The 22,204-nt window shown below is 36.2% G+C and overlaps 1 protein-coding gene across 2 annotated transcripts in view; it reads left to right on the top strand.

Moving 5' to 3' along the window:
• The window catches only part of b4galnt3b (beta-1,4-N-acetyl-galactosaminyltransferase 3b), a 93,350-nt gene that overhangs the window by 22,454 nt on the left and 48,692 nt on the right, over positions 1–22,204 (top strand). For both annotated transcript variants that reach the window (XM_088646978.1, XM_088646979.1), the window contains exons 2-3: positions 13,835–13,890; positions 19,916–20,011. In XM_088646978.1, coding sequence (XP_088503104.1) covers positions 13,835–13,890; positions 19,916–20,011 — 152 coding nt within the window. The remainder of the gene's footprint in view (positions 1–13,834; positions 13,891–19,915; positions 20,012–22,204) is intronic.

The following is a 22,204-nucleotide window of genomic DNA, read 5'->3' as shown; positions in this document are numbered from 1 at the left end:
CTTGCGTAATTGAGAAGAGATAATTACAAGGGACATAAATGTGGTAAACTTCATAAATCCATTCAGAAAATGTAGTGTGAAGGACACTCAGCCCGTGATCTTTCGCAAAGAGTAACAGAACTGTCTGCGTACTGCATTATTTCTTGAATGTTTTTTAAAAAAGAAATACATTATTTGAGATAGCTGCAGCAAATTAATTTCAGAGTTCGCTACTCTGTATCAATCCAGAATGTCTAATTTGATCATTTGTTTGTGGATGATTGCACTACTTACCTGCTGCTGTTTTAATTTGCTAATAGAGGAAGTGTGTGGCATCAACATAATCTTCAGTCAAAATGTTGAAGCCAAGCCAGCATTTCTTCTTAACCCAATCTTTATTCATAAATATTTTAATGAATAATGAATAATGTTTTGAATGTAGTGATTTGCATTTTTGTGCTGCTACTTGAGGGAATCCCTCTTGCAATTGGATAATGACATAGCTGAGGCTGGAACCAGTAGTGCTGATGCTAAAGGGCTCAGCCTGTGATCTGAGAGTCCCTGCACTGCTTGTGTCACTCTGAACTCTGATGTCTGTCATCTAGGGGGTTTAATAATGATCAATGCTAAAATAAAAGTTAATTTAAATTATTAGATATTTTTTGTTGCCTGGACATGTGTATAAATACGTACTGCTCATTAGGACTACAAGTTTTTAACTACAACACTACAACACTTTCCATATCAATGAGGAGAATAAATGGGACAGGTGATGAGGTTTCAACATTCAAATTAAATACTTCTGAACCCTCTTACTGTTTTGGAATGTGAACCTACTGAGTTTTACTCTGCTCAATATTGTGATCATAAACGTACAGTATACACAGGAAAATGGAGATGTAGAGAACTAGAAATGTCTGCTGTGGTTAGTTTGTATGCTGTTGAACTATTTGTGCAGCCCAGGTAGCTCTGCTACTGTGGGGTTCTTTCATGCTCTAATGCATGCTTTATGTGTCCATCTTGGTGCACCAGCCATCTGTTGGCAATCTCTTAAACAGACTATGTAACAGGTTTCTCATTTGCTGTGCCTCTGTGCAACACCTGCTCAGCCACAGGCCTGCATGAACGTATATACTCTTCATCCAGAAGCCAAAGGGTAGAGAGGAGGAATTCAATCTAGAGAAGTAATTGTTGTTAATTGCTGTTTTGAAACTGAATTTGGCTGTTGAAGTCTGCATATTGCTTCTATCTTCATAGGTCTGACTTTTTTAAAAGGTATTGCACATGATACAGAATTTCAACAAGAAATGCATGCATGAATAGGCATTTTATGTATTACCTGTAATGTGTTTTTATTTTACAGCACCGTTGGGAATAAATGACAGGCATTCCTGCGGGTTTTAATACATAATGTGCACACTAGAAACATGACACATTCTGCTAGATTTCTAAATGGATTTATGCAGAACATCCCATTAGTATTATGTGCACTTCACTTAAATTTGAATGGTTTGTCATACAGTACATTTTAAAGTTTGGCACCAAACTTTAAAACTAAGAATAATTGAAGTGCGTCAGTTATGGATTGACTCTGTGCATTAACACCTTTCTTGTTGCTTGTAGTATGAATTTCTTTTCTGAGGCATTCAGTAAGAAAATGTGACCCATTGTATTCCAAAGATAAGAATTACACTGTACGAGGTATATTGAATAGCTTTGCGAAATACTATAAGTATTTGAAAGGCTGTAGAATAACAAATGGCAATGTGATACTTGGTAAGATTTTACAACCCAATGTGAAATACACAGTGAAACAGGGTGTGGGGAAAAAAGTGAGCAGATACAACTTGTTGAAGCTAACCCTGTCATGGCAACAATGAGTCACACAACTTAGTGAAAAGTATTGTGGCAGGAAGTGTGTTTTCTGGTCTTTCTAAATGGTGTTTGCTTAGGCTAAGGAGGAGCTTAAGCACATCTGAACAAGTATTTAGTCCACATTGGAAAAGTAAAACAAAATGGAAAAGATGCAACATTTAGGCTGTGGAGTCTTCTTCAGGTATGTGGGGGATAATGGCAGATGTCAGGAATATAAGGCAAAGTGAAGGGAGGGTTACTTTAGTTTAAGGAAGACAAGAAAATGTGAGTATTGGTAAGTGATGTGGGAAAGGGAGATGAAAAGAGATGTGAAAAAACTCAGGTAAACAAATCATAGAGGTAGTGTGGTAGGTAGCAATCTAAGTGAATGGATCACATAAAAAAAAAATGAAGTGCTTATTATGCACTGGACTGTGAACCAAATTTATAGATATTTCTGGAAACTGTAAAACAAATGCAGACAGGACAGGTATAAACATGGTGGGGGGAAATGAGGAATTGTTAGCTTGGGGACCAAAACATACTAAAGTCATCCAGGTGGGGCTGCACATTGGTGGTGGTGGAGGGGAGTCCCCATTACCTGTAAAGCACTTTGAGTGGAGTGTCCAGAAAAGCGCTATATAAGTGAAAACAATTATTTATTATTATTATTATTATTATTATTATTATTATTATTATTATTAAAGTTGCTTTAGTGTTAATATGTATCATTTGAGATCTTGAGGAAACGTGAATAATTAGTAAATTATAATATACATTTTATTTTGGGCAATTACATGCATGGATTTGATTATATTAGAACAAACTCGTACTCCGTGGTCAACCCAATGATTTCAAGTGATTGTATCGGACACGTTCAGTTGTCTTTGAGGCAATAACGGCATGAATTCTATGACTTATTGATCTTACCAAGCTCTACAGTATGTAAATCATTTAAGGTGCTTTGCTAAGCCTGTGCTGCAGCCATTTTTAGTTCTTGCCTATTCTTGGGATGTTCTGACTGCTTTTTTTTCTCATAGAATGTGTATTCAGTTTGTTTTAAATCTCGATATTGACTTCTCCTGTCTTGGATTTTCACTTTTTCACTTGGCAAACTCTGGTTGGCTGTATGTTTTAGGTCATTGTGCGGCTCAGTGATGCACTACCAAATAACTTTGCATTTTCTTATATGCGAGTAGACCAAATGTTTTTATAAAGTTTGTTCTGCTGCTTGCTTTCTTCAGTTAGTAGTTATTCAAGAAGTGACCATCCATGCCCAGTACACAACACTACTTCCACCATGCTTCTTAGATTAGATGGTGTTCTTTGGGACATCTACGGTTCCTTTCTTTCTCCACACTTTCTTTTATTTATTTATTATTCTTAATATTACATTTTTTCTTAGTGGGCATTCTTGCTTATCCAGGGCAATTTACAATATGTATATGAAATGTGCTTGTACTTTGTCAAAGGTTTGTAGGCGGGGGTCAGATTTGAAATGATGTGAATTGACTAGCCCATGTTGGCAAATTCAGATATTGTCATCGGATTACTGGGATTAGTGATGGAAACCTGACTCCAGATCTGATTGCAGAGTTTACATGGCAAGATTTCAGAATCTAGTTGCTCTGTATACTTAAACCATGTATTAGTGTTTTATGCTGGAGGCTTTGGGCAAATATATTCAAATTATATACAAATGTTGAACGAAAAAGCAACCCAAATGGTTTCAACGGCTCAGTCAAAAAAAGTAGTAGGAAAAATGTATAGGGTGACCTATTAGGTTAAAAGTGACCTTGACTCAGCAGAAAAAGGGAAAAAAAGAACAAATCAAAAGAAGCATCGGAGTGGCTGAGAGGGAGAAGTACGCTGACAATGTTATAATGATATTCACTTAGCTTAGGTTTATCTAGTTTTTCTAGGGAAATATCTGGGGAGACAAATGTCTCTGTTAGATAACGGTGTTCCAACATTCCTGACTTTCTGTCACTTGTGTTATTTTGAATAAGGTGATGTCTCAGAGCCCTTCAGCTCCTGTGTTTCTTAGATGTTGCATGTTGCTCTTCTGTTTCAGTTATGGTCTAACTAGAGAGTTGGCAGATTGTGCAAAATACAGAATATCTGTCCATGTACAGTGTACACTGTGGATATAGTTTTGTGTGGTTGCTCACAGAATGACCTTTTAGTGTATTCATCAGCTTTTAATCTACATTTTCATTAGATGCTTCTATTAATTTCATAACTTTTCATTGCAGTTTAGTTGGGTATTTTCTAACAAGGGCGACACAGTGGTGCAGTGGTTAGCATTGCTGCCTCGCAGCACTGTGACCCTGCATTCACTTCTGGACCTGGGGTGCTATCTGTGTGGAGTTTGTATGTTTTCCCCGTGTTCATGTGGGTTTCATTACGTCCATGGTTCAAAGTCATACTGGCAGGTTAATTGATTGCTGGGGAAACTGGCACTGATGTGATTGCGTGCGTGTCTGTGTCTCTGTCCTATGATGGACTGGCATCCTGTACGGGGGTGTATTCCCTCCATGCATCTATTGCTTACCAGGATAGGCTACAGTTCCCTGACGACCCTGAATTGGATGAAGCTGGTAGAAAATGGATGGATTTTCCAATGAGGCAAAAAAATGAATTGATCACATTAGTGGAACTTCAGTATTTCTATGACTATATGGACGTTAAGGACTGTATAGGGGTGTTAATCAACTGATGGCAAAATATGGTATTAAGCATTGTATATAATTATGTAATGCTTTAAATAATCACATTTTAATTTTGCTTTGGTATATAACCTATTTTTTGACAAAAACAAGGCTGTTTTTTCTTCATAAAAATAACGTTTTATTTCACAGATCATGGATATTGTTGACTATTTTAAAACCAGTTAATTTCGTTCTTGACTCATCTGTTAGTCACGCATGCTTTTTTACATTCTACTACATTTTGTGAAAGCAGCCATACAGTTGTCATTGTTTGAAATGTTTTACTGCTCTCTGTAACAGAAGTCCTATTGTGAACTTAATATAAGACACATCATTTATTGCATATGTATGACTTGGTCTTTGACTTGTGCTTTCATGTTTCCCATTCCACATTTTAATAGTGATGACATAAATGCTGCCTTGAGATGCACATTTTCTTAAGAGACCACATGTATACACTAACTGACAAGAGGTAGAATGCATTTAGTGTAGGAAAACAGTCTTCTTATTTTAATATCAACTCATAATAATCCTAAATAGTGGTAGTTCTGCCTCTTTGGACTTCCTAAGATATTGATATCTATGAATTAGCATAATCTTGGGGTTGACTTTGGTTTTATAAAAGTTAAACTTAAATTTACTAGTAGTTGGGTTAATTTACTATCCTTTAATTGCGTTTAATTGTTGGTTTTGGCAAATATCTATAAATATATTAAAGAAACTGACTTCTTTTGTGAGTGACTGTTACTCTGTTGATATATTCCTCAGTCTTATTCAGAATTGTACCAAGTGAAAGGTTTATTTCAATCTTTTAGAAGCTATTTTATGTCAAACTCAAAGTGCAATATTAAATGACATGCAACCGGGAATGATAAGACCCTTTTTTGTACAGCTTTGTTGAGCACCTAATATTGTATATGTGCTTAGTTTTTCAAGGACTTTACAGGAGTCTGATTTCCCTGATAAGTACTACCTGATCTTTTTTATGACCTCTCCTGAATATGATAAAAATACTGAGACATGTCAGAAATAAGCAGATGTGAAGAACACAGGCAGAACAGCTCACATCATGTAATACTCTGTGAATATCTGTTTTCAAAAATAAACCTGATCAAGGATCCCATTATCTTTATTTTTCTAGAAGCCTTGGGTAGATTGAAGCGCTAAACGTGTTTGATTCTGGCTTCAGTGATTCCTTATCATTGATGTATTTTACCTCTCTTACAAAAACACTCAAGGTGAAAAGTCAACATACATGACTGTTCTCAATCAGTAAGTGCAGGTCTAAATTAGGGTGCGTATTCCCTCTTATGATGAGAAAAAAGATGAGTGAACCAGAAAGACTACCCAGAGCAAGAGAAAGCTTCTCAAGTCCCCATGTATTTAAATAGCGAGCCTGCAGCCGACTCCTGAACTACAATCAATTAAAGCACGGGTTGTCTTGCAATACAGAGGCTTTTGTCACATTAAACTCCATTACCTTCAGTATTGTAAGCCTTGCTGTTTCATTCTATTTAAATAAGTCTCTTCTACTGCTGCATGTGTCCAGGTCTGCCCTGTGTTCCTCAACAGAATTAATTGTTTCCCAAAAACCCAATGTTTGACACCCCTTCCTTATAGTCTTGTGCCTCTTGACTCCTGCACTATACTGTGATTGGTACAATAATTCGTTTTTTTGAGGCTTAACACCACTGACATTTTGGGGTTTTATTGTAATAGTTTGTATTCGTGATGCTAGTAGTGCTGTGTTTTTTAAAGTGACATGCACTGCATTTACTCCATCCAATTCATTTAATTATGAACTTGTATCCTAGTTTTACTAATGAGTCTGAAGTAATCCCCATGGTTAACACTATCCTTACTCCTTAAAATTTTAGTCTTTTACATTTAGCCTCTTGCACATTATAGTATAATATATTTTAAGTCTCTTTACTGTTTTTGGTGCTTGTTGAATTTCTTGTAAATTAACTAATACCTTCCCTAAATCCAGGTTCAGTGCCTTTATTTTGTAAATTTACTTCTACCCTATTTTCATTTCCATACCTTTGTCACAGGAATAAGACTGATTTGTCTGTAATTACCTTTTACTTTATTTAGTCCTCCTTTTGTGAATTGCTGTCACACTAGCAATTGTCCAATTTATGTATACAGTCCCCACCTTTCATGACGGATGAATTATCCTAGTTAAAGGCTTATGAATAACATCCCTCCTTTCCTTAAGTACAACTGGGAAAATAACATTGTGTGTTTATTAGGATTATGCCACCCAAATACTTCAGTCTCAGTTATTTTACACCAAAGGGGTGGAGCGGTGGCTCTGTGGCTATTGCTGCCTGTGGCTGGCCCTGCGCTCTGACCCCAAGCTTCTCTCTGTGTGTCTCATGGAGAGCAAGCTGGGGTATGTGAAAAACAAATTCCTAATGCAAGAAATTGTATCTTATCTTATGGCATGGAGCAGTGGCTCTGTGGCTAAGGATCTGCGCCTGTGGTTGGAAGGTTGCCGGTTTAAGTCCTGTGGCTGGCAGAGGAATCCTACTCCATTGGGCCCCTGAGCAAGGCCCTTAACCCCAACTGCTCTAGGGGTGCTGTACAATGGCTGACCCTGCGCTCTAACCCCAAGCTTCTCTCCCTGTCTGTGTGTCTCATGGAGGGCAAGATGGGGTATGCGAAAAGATGAATTCCTAATGCAAGAAGTTGTATATAGTTAATAAAGTGATCTTATCTTTCCATTTTGTTTTATAGACATTTCACAGTTGAAAAGTCAAAGTGTATCTTCAAGATTAACACCTGAATGCCATTTTTAGTCCAACTAAAGGCTTTCAATTTGGTTCAGTGTTTTTTTTATTTTAATTTCAGCCAAGTGCAATTGAAACACTGAGACGTTTTTTGAAGAATAAAAATTATGGTGTTTAGCTTTTCTGCATCAACAATACAACTAACATGCTGTTGCTCTTCCAATAAATGTTTCCATGTAGCTCCCATTGTTTTAGCTTTGTAATTGAGTCATTACCAAGCAGATTAGTAATACCTGTACTGTGAAAAGAAATCTTGACTTGCACAGTGTCACTCACCGTAAAACCAGTAGTGTTCACATTAGTAAATGAGATGACTCCACCCTTTGCAAATCCACACTTTTCTCTGACTTTAGCTAAAGACTCTTTTGGGAACCTTTTGGGTAAAATGGCTACTAATGGAGCTATTTCAGTAATCTGTGTCAAGTTATGGACATCTTTGTAAGATGAGTTCCTCTATTTCTCCAGGTACTATTGTCAAGTTCATACTATATAGAACAGAACTGGCACAGACAACTTTGATCTATATCATAGAAATATGTTTAACTCTTTCATTTCAGTTGTATATACATTTTCATGTTGATAATCGGTTACAACTCTGTCACCAGCTTCAATGTAACAATAATTTTAGAAAGTCACGCATGCTTTTTTATATTCTACTACATACATAACAATATTAGTCTGTGGTCATTGAGATTCTGAGCTAAACTGAAGTAGACAGAAAAGTAAACCCATGATTTCTAGGTATAATATGAGGGATATCTCTGGTGGACCCAGCTAGCATTCATTCAAATCCAAAAGCTAAAATGGACATGTAGCAACTTGATGCTCCTGTTGTGCTCTTTGAAATGTAGAATGTTAAAGCTGGCACCGCAAGAAACAGCAAGAGCAAATTATTACAAAAAATATAGTCATTGTATTAGGACAAACAAACTGTTAGATGTTGAAAGTCAGTTTCTGTCTTGAGGAATCAAAAACACAGAAAAGGAATGTTATTGTATATTCATTGTATGTGTTATTTGTGCATTGTGTTTGTGTGACTGTGCTTTGTTTGCTATCAGTGATAATGGGCAGGCTTGATCTTTCCCTTTACGGACGACAATTACTTGACATTGTATATTTTGTCTTTAACGTCTGTATTTAATGAGTTTCCCACCACCCTCAGTTTTAGTAAAAAATTTAACAAAGTTAAACTATCTTCTGTTTAAGAATCTACATTAATTATATAGTGCCAGACTGGTTGTTTGAACAAAAAAGAAAAAGATAAACATTCTTAATCAAAATTTTTATGTCAGAAGATATCTTTTGGTGCAGGTCTCACAAATATAGAAATGGGGAAAAACATTTAATTGGGCAGTCTACAGTACATGATAAAATGTGCGACAAAATGTAAAAAAACTCCTTACTGGTGGACCGCTCTTTTTTTAAACCCCTTTATATTTGTCTTGCATTTTAAGTGCCTTTAATTTCCAGCGAGGTTCCCAAAAGAGTCTTTAGCTGAAGTCAGAGAAAAGTGCGGATTTGCAAAGGGTGGAGTCATCTCATTTACTAATGTGAACACTACTGGTTTTACGGTGAGTGACACTGTGCAAGTCAAGATTTGTTTTAACAGTACAGGTATTACTAATCTGCTTGGTAATGACTCAATTACAAAGCTAAAACAATGGGAGCTACATGGAAACATTTATTGGAAGAGCAACAGCATGTTAGTTGTATTGTTGATGCAGAAAAGCTAAACATTACACTATAACTTTTATTCTTCAAAAAACATCTCAGTGTTTTCAATTGCACTTGGGTGAAATTAAAATAAAAAAACAGTGAACCAAATTGAAAGGCTTTAGTGGTATTAAAAATGGCATTCAGGTGTTAATCTTGAAGATACACTTTGACCTTTTCAACTGTGAAATGTTTCAAAAATAAAATGGAAAGATAAAGGAAACTAAAACATAAATTAAGTAAATTTCTTTTTTGTGCTGTTCTAAATTCCAAGAAAATCTGCAGACAAGTATCTGAAGAGGTGATGGCAAACTTAATTAGAGTTTCAGTATTACTGCAAACCACAATGGAATAATGTTTAACCATGAAGGTCTGTACAGGGACTGTAGGGTTAGTTTTCTATGTATTGTTGATGCATTACTGCATTTTAGCAGATGTCTTTAATCTTTTCGAGATGCAGTCAACCCTGGCTTCAGTAAACATAGACTATAGCTTTGGCTCTTTTGATTGTAATAGTTCCCGTTCTCTTTTTAGGTCTACTGTATTACAGTCTTTTGTGCATATGACTTTTATTTTGACTATAGATGCAATCAGCATGGCATGTGAGGCTTCAAACCCACGCTTTAGAACATAAATGTTATGAGAGGGGAATGTTTGGCCATCTAGCCCATTTGATAGTTTTTTTTATTGATCCAAGGATCTATTTCTTAAAAGAAACTAGGTTTCTCCAAATGGCAGGTGAGCCATTCCTCATACTCCCACAACCCTGTCTAAAGTCTTCGGGGTTAACTTTGTCAGTGTCTTTTAGGATTGTGAATACTTATTTGTGGAGATTTTTCTAATGATGTTAGCTCATATATGTGACAGAGTGGAATCTTTTCTACACTTGTGCCTTCTAAATATCTCTAACTTTTGCAGTGCCCTTTACATCTAAAAAACCTCTCTGTGGATTTCTCAATGTGCCCTTATGTTTATATGGTTGTATATATTAGCTATAAAATAGCATATTTAAAATAGCATAAGGCCCCACGGTGGTGTTTTTTCTTCTCTTTTCAGCATGGAATAAACCGGTTACTTGTTCCTTTGCTGACGCAGCTACCCACCTGAACTATTGTGTAGTACTTCCTTTTTTACTAATTCTTTTTTATTATTCTTCTATTTTTCCTTTATTACTCTTTTTTTATTCAGTTTGGATATTACCCAAACTATTTTTATAAATTCTACCTCTCCAAATTTAAATTGTCATTATAATGAAGAGTTTAAAAGGAGAATTTTATGTAGGAATTGAACTTGGCTGGTTCTCCTACTTTCAGAGTGGAAGACTCATAGCCTTTGGAGAAAATGGCTTCTTGTGTATTCCAGAAGTTTTGAATGTTATGGGTCTCATGAGATGAGATGTGTTTACTGTTAGGACTTGGTGAGGAGTAGGTGAAGATCAGATGTGTCTGAACTGTAAAATCTTATACAGTGATGTAAAAAAAAATGCCCTGTTAATGTATACACAAATCAGTATTTCGCAGTCATTCTGCATATAAACACTCAAATCTGAAGAATGATGTTGCCTTTACTGTGCCTGGGATGTGTTGTGAGGTCTGATCAGATCAGATAGTCCTCTGTAGTGTCCTGCATAAGGTTAAATGCCTGCGGTTACTCACAGGTGATCCAAAAAAGTGGATTGAGATTAGGCGTCATTTGAATTTGTTTAGATGGAAAGTTTGACTCCAAAAATTACATTTTAGTGTGAGTTATGGTCAGATGTAGTCTTGCCCATTCTACAACATAAAACACATTTGAAGTGTTGTCAGCCAAGGGTGATCGGCACAGTATAAATGAGGAGTGCTCTTGCTGTTTCATTGCACTGCATATGCCTCTGTAAGGTTTGAGTAAATAATCAAAATGGACATTTTTCCACTGACATCTCATGGGTGGTGGCAGTAGTATACAGCTTTTTCAACATGTATTTAATTGCTTTACATAAGAGACAGAGTACAAAATTTAAAATGTGAATATTGGGTCACACAGTGGTTAGCATTGCTGGGTTCAGTTTGGTTCGGTTTCTGGGGTGCTATCTGTGTGGACTTTGTATGTTTGTCTGGGTGCTCCAGTTTCCTACCACAATCCAAAGATGTACTAGTTGGTTAATTGGCTTCTGGGAAAATAGGCCCTGCAGATAGTACTCTTGCCATCTTGTGTGATATCTTATTTAGCCACACGTCTCTACCTAAACTGTCACGGATGATTTACAGTATGGACACAGCTGGTCAATATCAACTCAAAAAATATTTCAGAATCTCCCTTAAAGTAAGCTATTAGCTTTTTCAGCATGCACAGAAACTAAATTACATTCCTGATCAGTGATTAAACCTTTTAGAGTGAAGGAAGTTCTATACTGGTAAGAAGAGTTACTTTTCTTATAATGTTGAGTGTTGTGCCTCAGGGTGAGTGAGGGTGACTGAGAGGTGAGTGTTGGTGTTGTAAGTCAGAGAACAGGAGCCCATATTCTCTGTTGGAAGAAGAGTGGGATGGGCAGTCTCTGCTGCCAACAAGTGGACATCTGGTGTGTAGGATCAGAGGAGTAGTGTAGTGTGGAAATGAGGAAAGATGATAGGGGTGTAATTAGTGAAAAATGTGAGAAAAGGTGATATGTGAGAGAATAATGTGATAAAGAAGGCAGGCCTGTAATGACTCACCTGCTAGGGAGTGCCTGTCTGACAAACACCAATATAAATTCAGAATTTGGCACAGTTTTGTCTTTCAATCTTTCTGCAAATCAGTATTGTTCCATACCATACACCATAAAGGCTATTATCCTTGGACCCAAGCAGTTGAAGGATAATAGCCGTTATGGTGTATGGTATGGAACAATACTGATTGGCAGAAAGATTTAAAGACGAGCATGAATGTAACGTCTCTCTTCTATTTAAAAAGAGTTGCTTTATTTTCAGTAATATATACAGTACAAAAGAGAAGAAGAATAACAATGGTTATGCAAATCTTAGAGACCAAAAATGCTTTTTTTAGACTTGTTTAGAGGTGCAAATTGTATGTTCCAATATAATAAACGAGCAGGGGAAAAAGAGGCTTGTTTTCAAGAAAAGATCATGGGGGGGGGGTAGCTGACATGAAGCCCCAACCCTTTTCTTTTCTTTATTTAAGGAAGAACAAGGAATCAGCTTTGTGTATTTGCATACGGCTTTCCCTGAATGTTAGGTTTCAGTAAGGCTATGCAAGAGAAGCCCAATAATTATCTCTAAATTTCCCAAAAATAAAGATGAAAACTAAAATGAAAGCATAAAAGCTTGCCAACTACTTTTATCACTTCTTGAAAATAAACCTTTGGAGCAACTTCCCTTTGGTTTAAATGCATTTGATAAATAAACTTTGATTTGATTTCTGCTACCAGTGGACATCAGTCGGCATCAGTAACCCAGGAAAAGAACTTGGTTCAAGTGGGAAAGTCTGCTTGGTACAGGCTGAATACTGAACAGAAGACGGTGATTGAACCTAGTTGTACTTTGACTGTACTTACAGTTATGATATAGAGAGCTTGATTTCTGTCAGTGCTCTTTGCACTGCAGTGCAAAAATCTGCAGTTGTTTCTTATCTTGTTCTTATTTATTATCTTGTTCATTCAAATGAAAATAAAAATGAGGGTTAGAGAATATTTCCTGCTATGAAGAACTCCAGCAAACAGGAGCTGCTTTTCTGAACTGAAGTTTCTGAAGTTCCTCTGCCTTTGATGTCTATCAGTAGTTCCAATAATGTAATTTGAGATGGGAAAAGTTTAACACTTCTGCAGGAGCCTGAAAAAGCTTAACATGTGTAACAGTTTGGTCTTGTTCCAAACATGTCTTGTTAGTTCTAGTAACTGATGTCTTCGAGGGGGTCAACGTACGTAAGCCAAGAATTACCAAATTACCAAATGCCTGTTTATTTCCCAATTACATCATACTGTATATATACCGTATAGACTCTGAATTTGCCTGTTAATGCACATTGAAGTTTGGGAAAATTTTGTAATGAGTAATGATGCATTGAAATGATTAATTTCAAAGCTATTTGGCTGTCTTTCAAAACCTGTTGCACAATTGAAATATTAATCCTAAAACCAGTACTATATTGCCAAAGCTACTCAATATATTTCATTTAAGCAGTTCAGTTTCTGAGAGGAAATGTAATCACTGGCTCAGTGATGATCTGATTTCCTGGTCTTGACTTCTTTGTTGATTTCTTGATTTTTCAAGTTTTCAACTGAGATCCGTCAGTTTACATTCCTCAGTATTTCTCATGTCCCACTTTGGAAACTAGTTTCATTGGAAGGAGTTTAATATGGTTGAAACACATTAAAGATTGATCTATAGAAAAGTGGATATTGATTCTGTTTATTCTGTAATTAATGGGGCAGTGGATTCCTCTATCCCAAATTTTTAAAAATGACTACCTTATAGACTGATCCTTGTTAAATACCATTAATTGTAATGTACTGTATGTGATGCAATTAGTTTGACCCCAAATAGATATTAAGCTATAGTGTTCAATGGGCACACAGATGAATCTGGTATCCAGGCTTTGTGTCAGATCAGGGCTGTGCTGTTTGTGCAGCGGGGAGAGGAAGTTTCCTTGGCAACAATACAGTGTGTCTTTTGAAAAGTAGACTTGCATTTTTAAATAAAATACTGAAATATTGCTAGAATATAATCATTAGGGATTAGGGCTTTCTTTTGAATGCTGAAAAGAAGAACAATATCCTAACTTGGACTTTCTCTTTTCTTTTGTTCTTAGACTATAGTCCCTGGAATGACCTGAGCACTAAAGAGAGGAGTGATTCTGAGAGAGAGGTAAGAATGGAGGTTTTCTACTGAACCCCCCTGTGCTGTTTCCAACCTTTCCCTTTGCTATTGAACTTCCTCATGAGCGTTTTATTTCAGGTAGCTTTTTGGTGCTGCAAGCATTTGGCACTATAAACTCAAACTAATTGAAATGATACAAAATCTATAGAAGCACAGTGGAAAACAACAGTACTGCAGTAAACGGGACGTGGAGGTGTAGTGGGGATTCCTCTCTGTAGAGACAGTCCTTGGGCTCTAACTCACTGGAATTTATCTTGTGAGTGACTGATCTGTGTGGAATCTGAAGAAGAGCAGGGGATATGGCAGCCAGAGAACAGAACAGTTAGTTTAGGCCTGGGAATGTTCTTCATTGCTTCACATTTCGTTTGACTCTGTGATTTATGCTGCGACTTGCCACCACATGCACTGAAACCTCTGCAGGTTCTTCTGAGCGGTGTTCAGCCAGCAGTCTGCTAGTCCTGATGAAAAGGCTAATGCACTGGTCTCTTCTGTGTATTTCTTTGAGTTTTGAAGTTGGAATAAATTGGTTGAGGTTTGAGATGATTAGAACAGCTCAAATAGAAATTGAATTGTTAATTTTTTAAAACATCTGTCCCTTCGAAAAAAGAAGCTGTCTTCACTGGATATAGAATGAAGCTAAACTGAAGTTTGCTTTGAGGTCATTTTGCATAACATACTTGAAACCTTTGGAGCATTACTGCAGTTCAGATTAATTTGTTGAATTTTAATTATACAAAATCTATAGAAGCACAATGAAAAAACAACAATAAATATAAACAGTACATGTCAGTAGTAGCAGTTGTAAAAAGCTTGGAATTATATAATATGGTTACAGGTGTTGGTTAGGACAGGAAAAATGTGGAGCAGGTGTGCCAAACCGCTGCCTTTGGGGGCCTCTGCCCAGCAGGTTTTATAGGTCTCTTTAAGTCCCCAGCTTCTTAAGAGCAGGGAAATGTTTCAACTCGTCCTATCAAGCACATATTGAGTTCAATTAGGTAGTAAAGGGGTCAGGTGGAAAGAGAACCAGATGCCTTCTGGCTCTCCAGAACTTGAGTTGTTCTTCCCAGAGAAAATAGTTATTATACACAATAAAATGAGTTGGGAGTATTTTTTCATGTTTATTTTGGCTGCCTAAGTATATCATTGAATCAGTTGGGATTAGTTTGGAATGAGCTCTGCAGCTTTCAAGGAAATAACGTGGCAAATTAATATTTAAATGAATCAGTGCTAAACTGATTTTTAAATAGACTTATTTAGCAGAAAGACTATGGTGCTGTATTGTGATCATTGAGGCTGGTCCCTATTTTGGTTCCTATGTTAAGTAAAATATTGCAAATGGCAAAATGTGATCAAACCTGAATTTCTGCCTATTACAAAAATTGTATAACCAGACATATTAATAAATTAATATATACATTTCTTTTTGCTTCTGTGGGCCCAAACTGAGCTACACCTCCAACACCTCTGCCACTGCTGTCAACTACAAACAGATTTCGCCATTCGAAATCAGGAAGAGCCAAGTGCATCTTTTCCCTTCTTGTCGTTTCCAGATCTGTAACATGTCTCTTTTTTAACAACCTCACGTTTTCCTGAGAAAATTCTGTTGAAACATAGATTCCAAATCACATGCCTATCGGAAGACATTTCAAAGTGTTAAATATAATTTTAATTGAAATACTGTGATTTATATGGCAATTATATAATTATTCTTTTGCAAATAACAAAAGTGTATTAGTATTCCCAGTTGCTCAAAAATGACTTGACAGCTGCCAGTTATTTGATTTTTCTGTTGGTTTTTAACTCAAGACCTTCAGCTGTGGCAGCAAATACTCTGGGAGGTTTATTGTTCACCTCTACTCACTCCTAATTGGATGCCTGCCTAAAAAATGGCAAATTCTTAACCGTCGGTCACTCAGGATAACTTAAACAGAGAAAAACGGTTATTGCTCTCCTTTGTCTCCTTACTTTTGTTTAGACTGCCTTGGAGAAAATACACGGCTTTTATTTGATGGTCACCTAATGCTCAACAAAACTATAGACTCTTAACTCTTTCTTCAACTGTAGAATATCTTTTAACTTTTTTTCTTAACACATGGAAGCACACTGTCTGTTGTGACTTCGACAGCATCAATGTCAAATACTTGTAGCTTTATTAAGTTGGCACTTTCTGGCCAGCAGAAAATACCTTAGTCAAGTCGTCAGGACTGTTGAGTTTAACCTGTTTTCCTAGATGTACCCTTGTAATACACAGTACTTTCTGAACTCAAACTGTGCCCGTCATGCCTTGGGCAATTTGTCAACAATGTAAAGATCCAAAGACACTAGCAAACTAATCCAGAAAAGCGATTTTGCCTTACATACTTCTTTTGTGCAGGTTAGGTTGGCTCATATCAGCGAGTTGTGTTCTATATTACTCCTAAGAAGTGAATTAGGTTCAACAAAGAAATGCAAAAGTTAGGCCCTAGGCCCTCAGGAGCATATCTTGCCTATTGTAGTGCATCTAATAGGCTTCCGAAAAATTAGGAGCAAAATACCATATATGGATATTCAAGTTTCACTTGCTTTTAGAGATTTTCGTGACATTGATGCATATTTAATGTCAATAATAGCCCTACTTACATCTTGATATGTCTGAAATTAATAAATTAATGTGAACATCTTGCCATTTAGTGTGATCCTTTCCCTTGGTTTCCCTTGCTGACACTTTTAGCAGTGTGCAAGCCTCTTGTTCATTTGAGGATCAACAAACTGACTTCCTGTGTGAAAAATACCTGTTCACAGAGATATGTTGATCCATGCTGAAAAAATTCTCAAATCATGATCTTTTAAGCATCAGTGATGTGGTTCAAAACCTCTGTGTATATTGACATTTGAAGCATCGTGTCTCAAAAATAAGTGTTTAAAAGCTTAAAAGTTAAAGTTGTTGAAAAAATTCATAAATCACCTTCAACAAAATGCAAGTGTGATGTCTCTAGTTGTTTTTTTAAGAAGCTAATGAACTTCCAAAAAAAGAAGATTGAGTGAATATCAAACTTTGAGCTAAAATTACTGCAGGTGCATTTCAAAATCCTCAACACCCATCCACTGAAATACTGAAAAATACTGTTCGCTTTATGTGTCGCTGGTATCAGTGCTGTCTGTTTTAATCGGTGGCAAGGATTGCAGGCTTTTTTCTGAAAACGATGCTCACTCTGAAAAAGAGCATTGGGTAGCATGTTGTAGGAACTTATAATGTTTTAATGTTTTTTATTGTACGTGCTGCTATCATTGTTAAAAATACCTTTGCATGCCAATTATGTCTGCTCTGCTGACCCCTGGCCTAGAGAGAGTAACGCTTGTGTCCCCTTGTATGTGAGGCAAAGACTGCTCATAAAACATTTTTCCCTTTTTCCTTCTTCCCTTTCTTAATGCCTTCTACAGCATGAAGCCATTGTAAAAGTCATGGTCCAATTTATTATTGCCTGTCAGGAGGCTAACTGTTACAACAGAAGGCTTAGGACACCAAACAGGTAGTGGTGACAACCCAGGTGATGCTCAAGTAGGTAGCTGCATCAGCATGTGTCGTCTGCAAAGAAACAGGTAATGGTTTATTCCATGCTGAAAAGAAAAGAGACAAAATATAGAAGGCTCCCCAGCCAAACCGTTTTCTCTTTTCTTATCAGCATGGAATAAACCTTTACCTGTTCCCCTGCACATTACCCAGATAGCACACGGAGAGCAAAATTAATGTCAGAAATGACATGAAGTTTGCCTGGAAACAATCAAGCAGAGATCAAGCAGCTGTTGAGATTCCAGGTTGTGGGGCACTGTCGTGACACCTTTCCTGATTGGAAAAGTACAAGAGGCAGACTGTGACTGGGTAACCTGGGAGATGGAAATGCACTAAATGAATTTTCACCAGTATTGGGTGAAGGGCACAATGCATACTCATTGCCTAGTCCAAGTACAGTACTTGAAGTTAAAGCAGCCCCAGTGGCAAGGAGAAGTAAGATAATAGCCTCATTCATTATGAAGACTGAACATAATTACCTGTGAAATGGAAACCAAAGGTTTCAACAGCTGGTCATTCCATTGTACATGGACATCTTAATGTATAACAAATGCTAACTCAGGCAAACAAAATATTGTCTCCTTAAATTTGATAATTTGAGTTGTAAATACTATGTTACAAATAATGAATAGTTGATAAATCAGGTCTTACTTGATTTGAGGGATGATCCTCAAATACTTAAATCTGAGCTTAAGACACAATTACAAAAAATGAAAAGTAAAAATTGATATTTTACAGATCCAATGACTGTGTATTTCCTGATTAGGTAAGACCTGGATTATTTAAGATGTATTGCTGGACCAATATAAACGCAATTTTTTATCAGTTAATAAACTGGCTGATGTAAAACTGAAAAGACAAACTTTTTTTCACAATTGCTTTAGGAATTGAGCCCAGTTTCTGTAACTCTCTTTTACAGGTATTGAATGTGTGATACACCTCTCTACAATGGATTCTTTCATGCTCTGTCATTGCTTCGTATTTGGTGTTCTGATCCCAGTCTGAACTTGTGTAGTTTTTGAGTCATTTTATGGATTTGCCATTTTGCTTTAAGTGATCAAAGTACTTAAATGTCTGTAAACAACACTTTGTGCCTTAGCAACATAATTAATGTGTGATTAGATGAGTTCACATTTAAACCAGTGTATCAAGTTGAGTAAACCTTGAATACTAATGGGGAGAAATGTGTTGTAAACCTCCAGATGTGTGCGAAATTTTCTATGGTGAAAATAAAGTTAATTGAAACTCAAAATGCAATGGATTCCTAAAGTCTCACTGCTTTATAGTCTTAAAGGTCACATGAGGACTATAATGTTATAATTGTAAGTTATTTAATTTAGTTTTGTGAGTCCAAAGTAACTGAATATTTCTGACATAATTCTAAACTACTTTGGAGCAAGATCAGAAGTTCTTCAAAGCATTGCAATGCATAAAAATAATTCCCTGATTCATAGTGACAACATCACTTTATTAATGTCTTTTCAGTTCTTGTGCTGGTGGTGCAAGAACCGGCACAAGAGGCGAACATCTCCTTTGGGCTGCAGCTCCTGATATAAGTTGATTGGTTCATCTGCTTAATTCATATTAATGATATGACTCATTAATGATGTTCTTTGGTTGTTCAGAATAGACAATGTACAGTGTACAGTTTTAAAAGAGAGAATGTGGACAGTAATAGCATATCCAATAATAAGTCTGCAGTGTTTTGTGTTTCTGTTGATAACCCATTCGTCAGTTGACATGTTGCAGGCTCCACAGTGCTTTGATGTCAGGCTGACGTCAGTGCAAGCCCACATGTCCAGCAGGAGCCAAACTTGTTTGCCATGAAGCCTAGAGAGCTCTGTATGACTCTGCTTTCATGGTGCCCAACTAATTGTACTGCCACTTTGGGAATCTTGAAACTACATGTAGGTCATGGTAGGTTAGAAACTGGACCCAGGTTCAAACCATCGATATAATGATTCCAATTAGCAATAGCTATCATCTAAACCACTGCAAAGGAGTTATCGTGCAGCATTTCTTTATTTGTAATCATGCCTGTGTGATCTTTTTTACAATGTGTCTATCTCTGGGATACTGACATTTGTATAAAATATTTGCTTGGATGAATAATTTGGTCAACTTGCTCAATGATTGGAGCATTCATTGTGTGCATTTATTATATACTGTATACCAAATAGTCATTTGCAGACAAATTATACTGACTGCCGATAGAATAACTTTTACACTCTGGATATGTGTATCTTATAGCATAGTTGGTTCATTTGACTTAATTATTGTGATCTTAGTCATGTGTATGATGAATCGGCAATCATTCTGAAGTACTCAGGCATGCGTGTTAGGCTATGACACAAGTTAATAAAATTATGTATTAAACTACTGCAAGTTAAAAGAAAGTAATTTTGTTTAATGAAACATGTTTAATTAAAAACTCAAAAACTGTCCTGTCTTTTGTCTTCACAGTATAAGGGCCAAGCGAATTTGCACATTTTTGAAGATTGGTGTGGCAGCTCTGTTGACCAACTGAGAAAGAACCTGCACTACCCTTTATTTGCTCACGTGAGTGAATCAATTTCCTCCTTGTCTTTCAGTGGAATAATTATTCATTTTTGTATCCTTGATAGCTGTAGTTTTCACACCCTGTGCAGAAAGCAGTGTGTACAGCAAAGCTGTCTTCTTTTTGCATGGGCACATACACACCCCTGTATAAGAATTTAATTATGGCAATGCAAATTATGCAAACTGTGTGTTTTCTAAGGACTTGATTAAATATTGGGAAGATTCCAAAAAATCCTTCAATTAAATATGGAATTACCAGGTGCTTAGGCTGATAGTTCCTAAGTGCTTTATGGGAGAGTTGATGCAGATAGGAACATCAGTGCATCTTCTCTACTTTGTAACTCTACAAGTTGTGTGAGACCTCTAGGGGAATCCTGGCCATGTAGGTTTGGATTTTTTTTTTCCTTAATAATAAAAACCTTCATTTAAAACCTTCATTTTGTGTTAACTTGTGTTATCTTTGTCTAATATTTCAATTTCTTTGATGATCTGAAACATTTCAGTGTGACAAACATGCAAAACAATAAGAAATCAGGAAGGGGGCAAACACTTTTTCACACCACTGTATGTCTCATCACCTAAATTCTGTATACCTCATGTACAGTGTGGTGAAACACCCCCTTAAGATTTTATGATTTAACATGTTTGACCTTCACCTGGTCCTCACCAAGTCCCTAATAGCAAATAATACTTGCCATATTTGACCAATAAGACGTGCATAATTTATTTGGTCATTGTCAGATGTCTAAATATGTTAACCCATAAAATATAAGGAGGTGTAGTTTTCACTATATACAATAGTGGAAAAAAAAGTGATCATTTACTTTTTTCCATGTTTATTTTTGATCACATGACAACCTTTTACAGATACTGTGAGCAGACTAAAAGCAGTAAAAGTAAATTATGAAATATCTTTGGTCCATCTTATGTTAAAATTTGATTGAACTACTGATTGTTTTTTTCATTTGTAATTGGAAGACATTGGAGAAGTGACTGATTACTTATTCCCAAATCTTCTTCTAATAATTTAACCTTCAGTGTCTTTGCACTTGTGATTATTTGTCATGTTTATTAAATCTGATGACTTCATATCAACATTAAATATCCATATTTTTATGCTGTCTGAAACACAATATTGCAATGTCTAAAATTTTAATTCTTATTAAATATATGTTTTAACTAAGATTTGTAAAAAAAATTAATTCAGGCATGATTGCATACTTTATTCCTGATTAGGGTACAGAGATTGTTAAAAAATAAGTAATTGCAGTTGTGTTATTTGAAAATAACCATAGATACCATTACGTTCCATAGGTTTTTTTCTTATACGACAGATCCCTTTGTAAATCTCCCTGATTCCTGTGAAAATAGGTTGAATCTTTATCATTGAAGTACTATTTTCAAGGAAGAACAAAAATAACATTGTCCCTTTTTAAATTGAAATCCTTTGGGCTTTCAATTTTAGAGTAAACATTTTTTGTATTCTGTTTAAATTATTGAACAATGAATCAGTCTCAGGTAGTTTTGTTAATAGTACTAATGTAAATATATAGCTCTTTTAAATGGTCTGTCTGCTTAGCCAAATGCTCAATTTACATTTTTTCGGACTCAGAAGATAACAATTTCATCTTTGTTTAAACCTTAGCAAGGAACACTTCTGACATGACAAGTTCACATTATATGATTTCAGGCCTGTTAGCTGACATGCTGTTATATGCACTACAAAGCAACACTGGAAGAACCACAAACCACAAGTCAAAAGGTTCTAGACGGATACAAACTGACAGTCTGCTGTCACTGGTTTCAATGTCTTTTTTGTGCAGTAGCTGTCATTTCTAATCAGCCACCTATTTTTAATTTTAATGCACTTCTGTGCATTTTGTTCAAATCAGGTTTCTAACTAGTCATGTATTTTGTAACAAGTTGCAGAGTCAAAAATTGTTTTAAAATGTTTACAGTCTGGAATGTGCAGCAGTACAGTTTTCCCTAATAGAGGGAAGTCATTAATCATCTTTCTGTGTTTAATTCAGTCTCTCTCCTGCATGCTTAATTATATTTTTTCTAATACATTTTCAAGTGCATAAGCTGATGTGAAAAACTGTCCTTGCTTATCACCATCTGGTCATCTTAGTTTGACATCTGTATGATGTAGATGTGAAGAATCAAAGCAGAGGGAAACGTAACTTGTTTTAT

Source organism: Lepisosteus platostomus, chromosome 9 (assembly GCF_059453375.1).
Source record: "Lepisosteus platostomus isolate fLepPlt1 chromosome 9, fLepPlt1.hap1, whole genome shotgun sequence".
NCBI classification, from domain to species: domain Eukaryota; kingdom Metazoa; phylum Chordata; class Actinopteri; order Semionotiformes; family Lepisosteidae; genus Lepisosteus; species Lepisosteus platostomus.
Note: the sequence above shows the minus strand (reverse complement) of the source record. Positions and strands in the feature narration are given on the sequence as shown.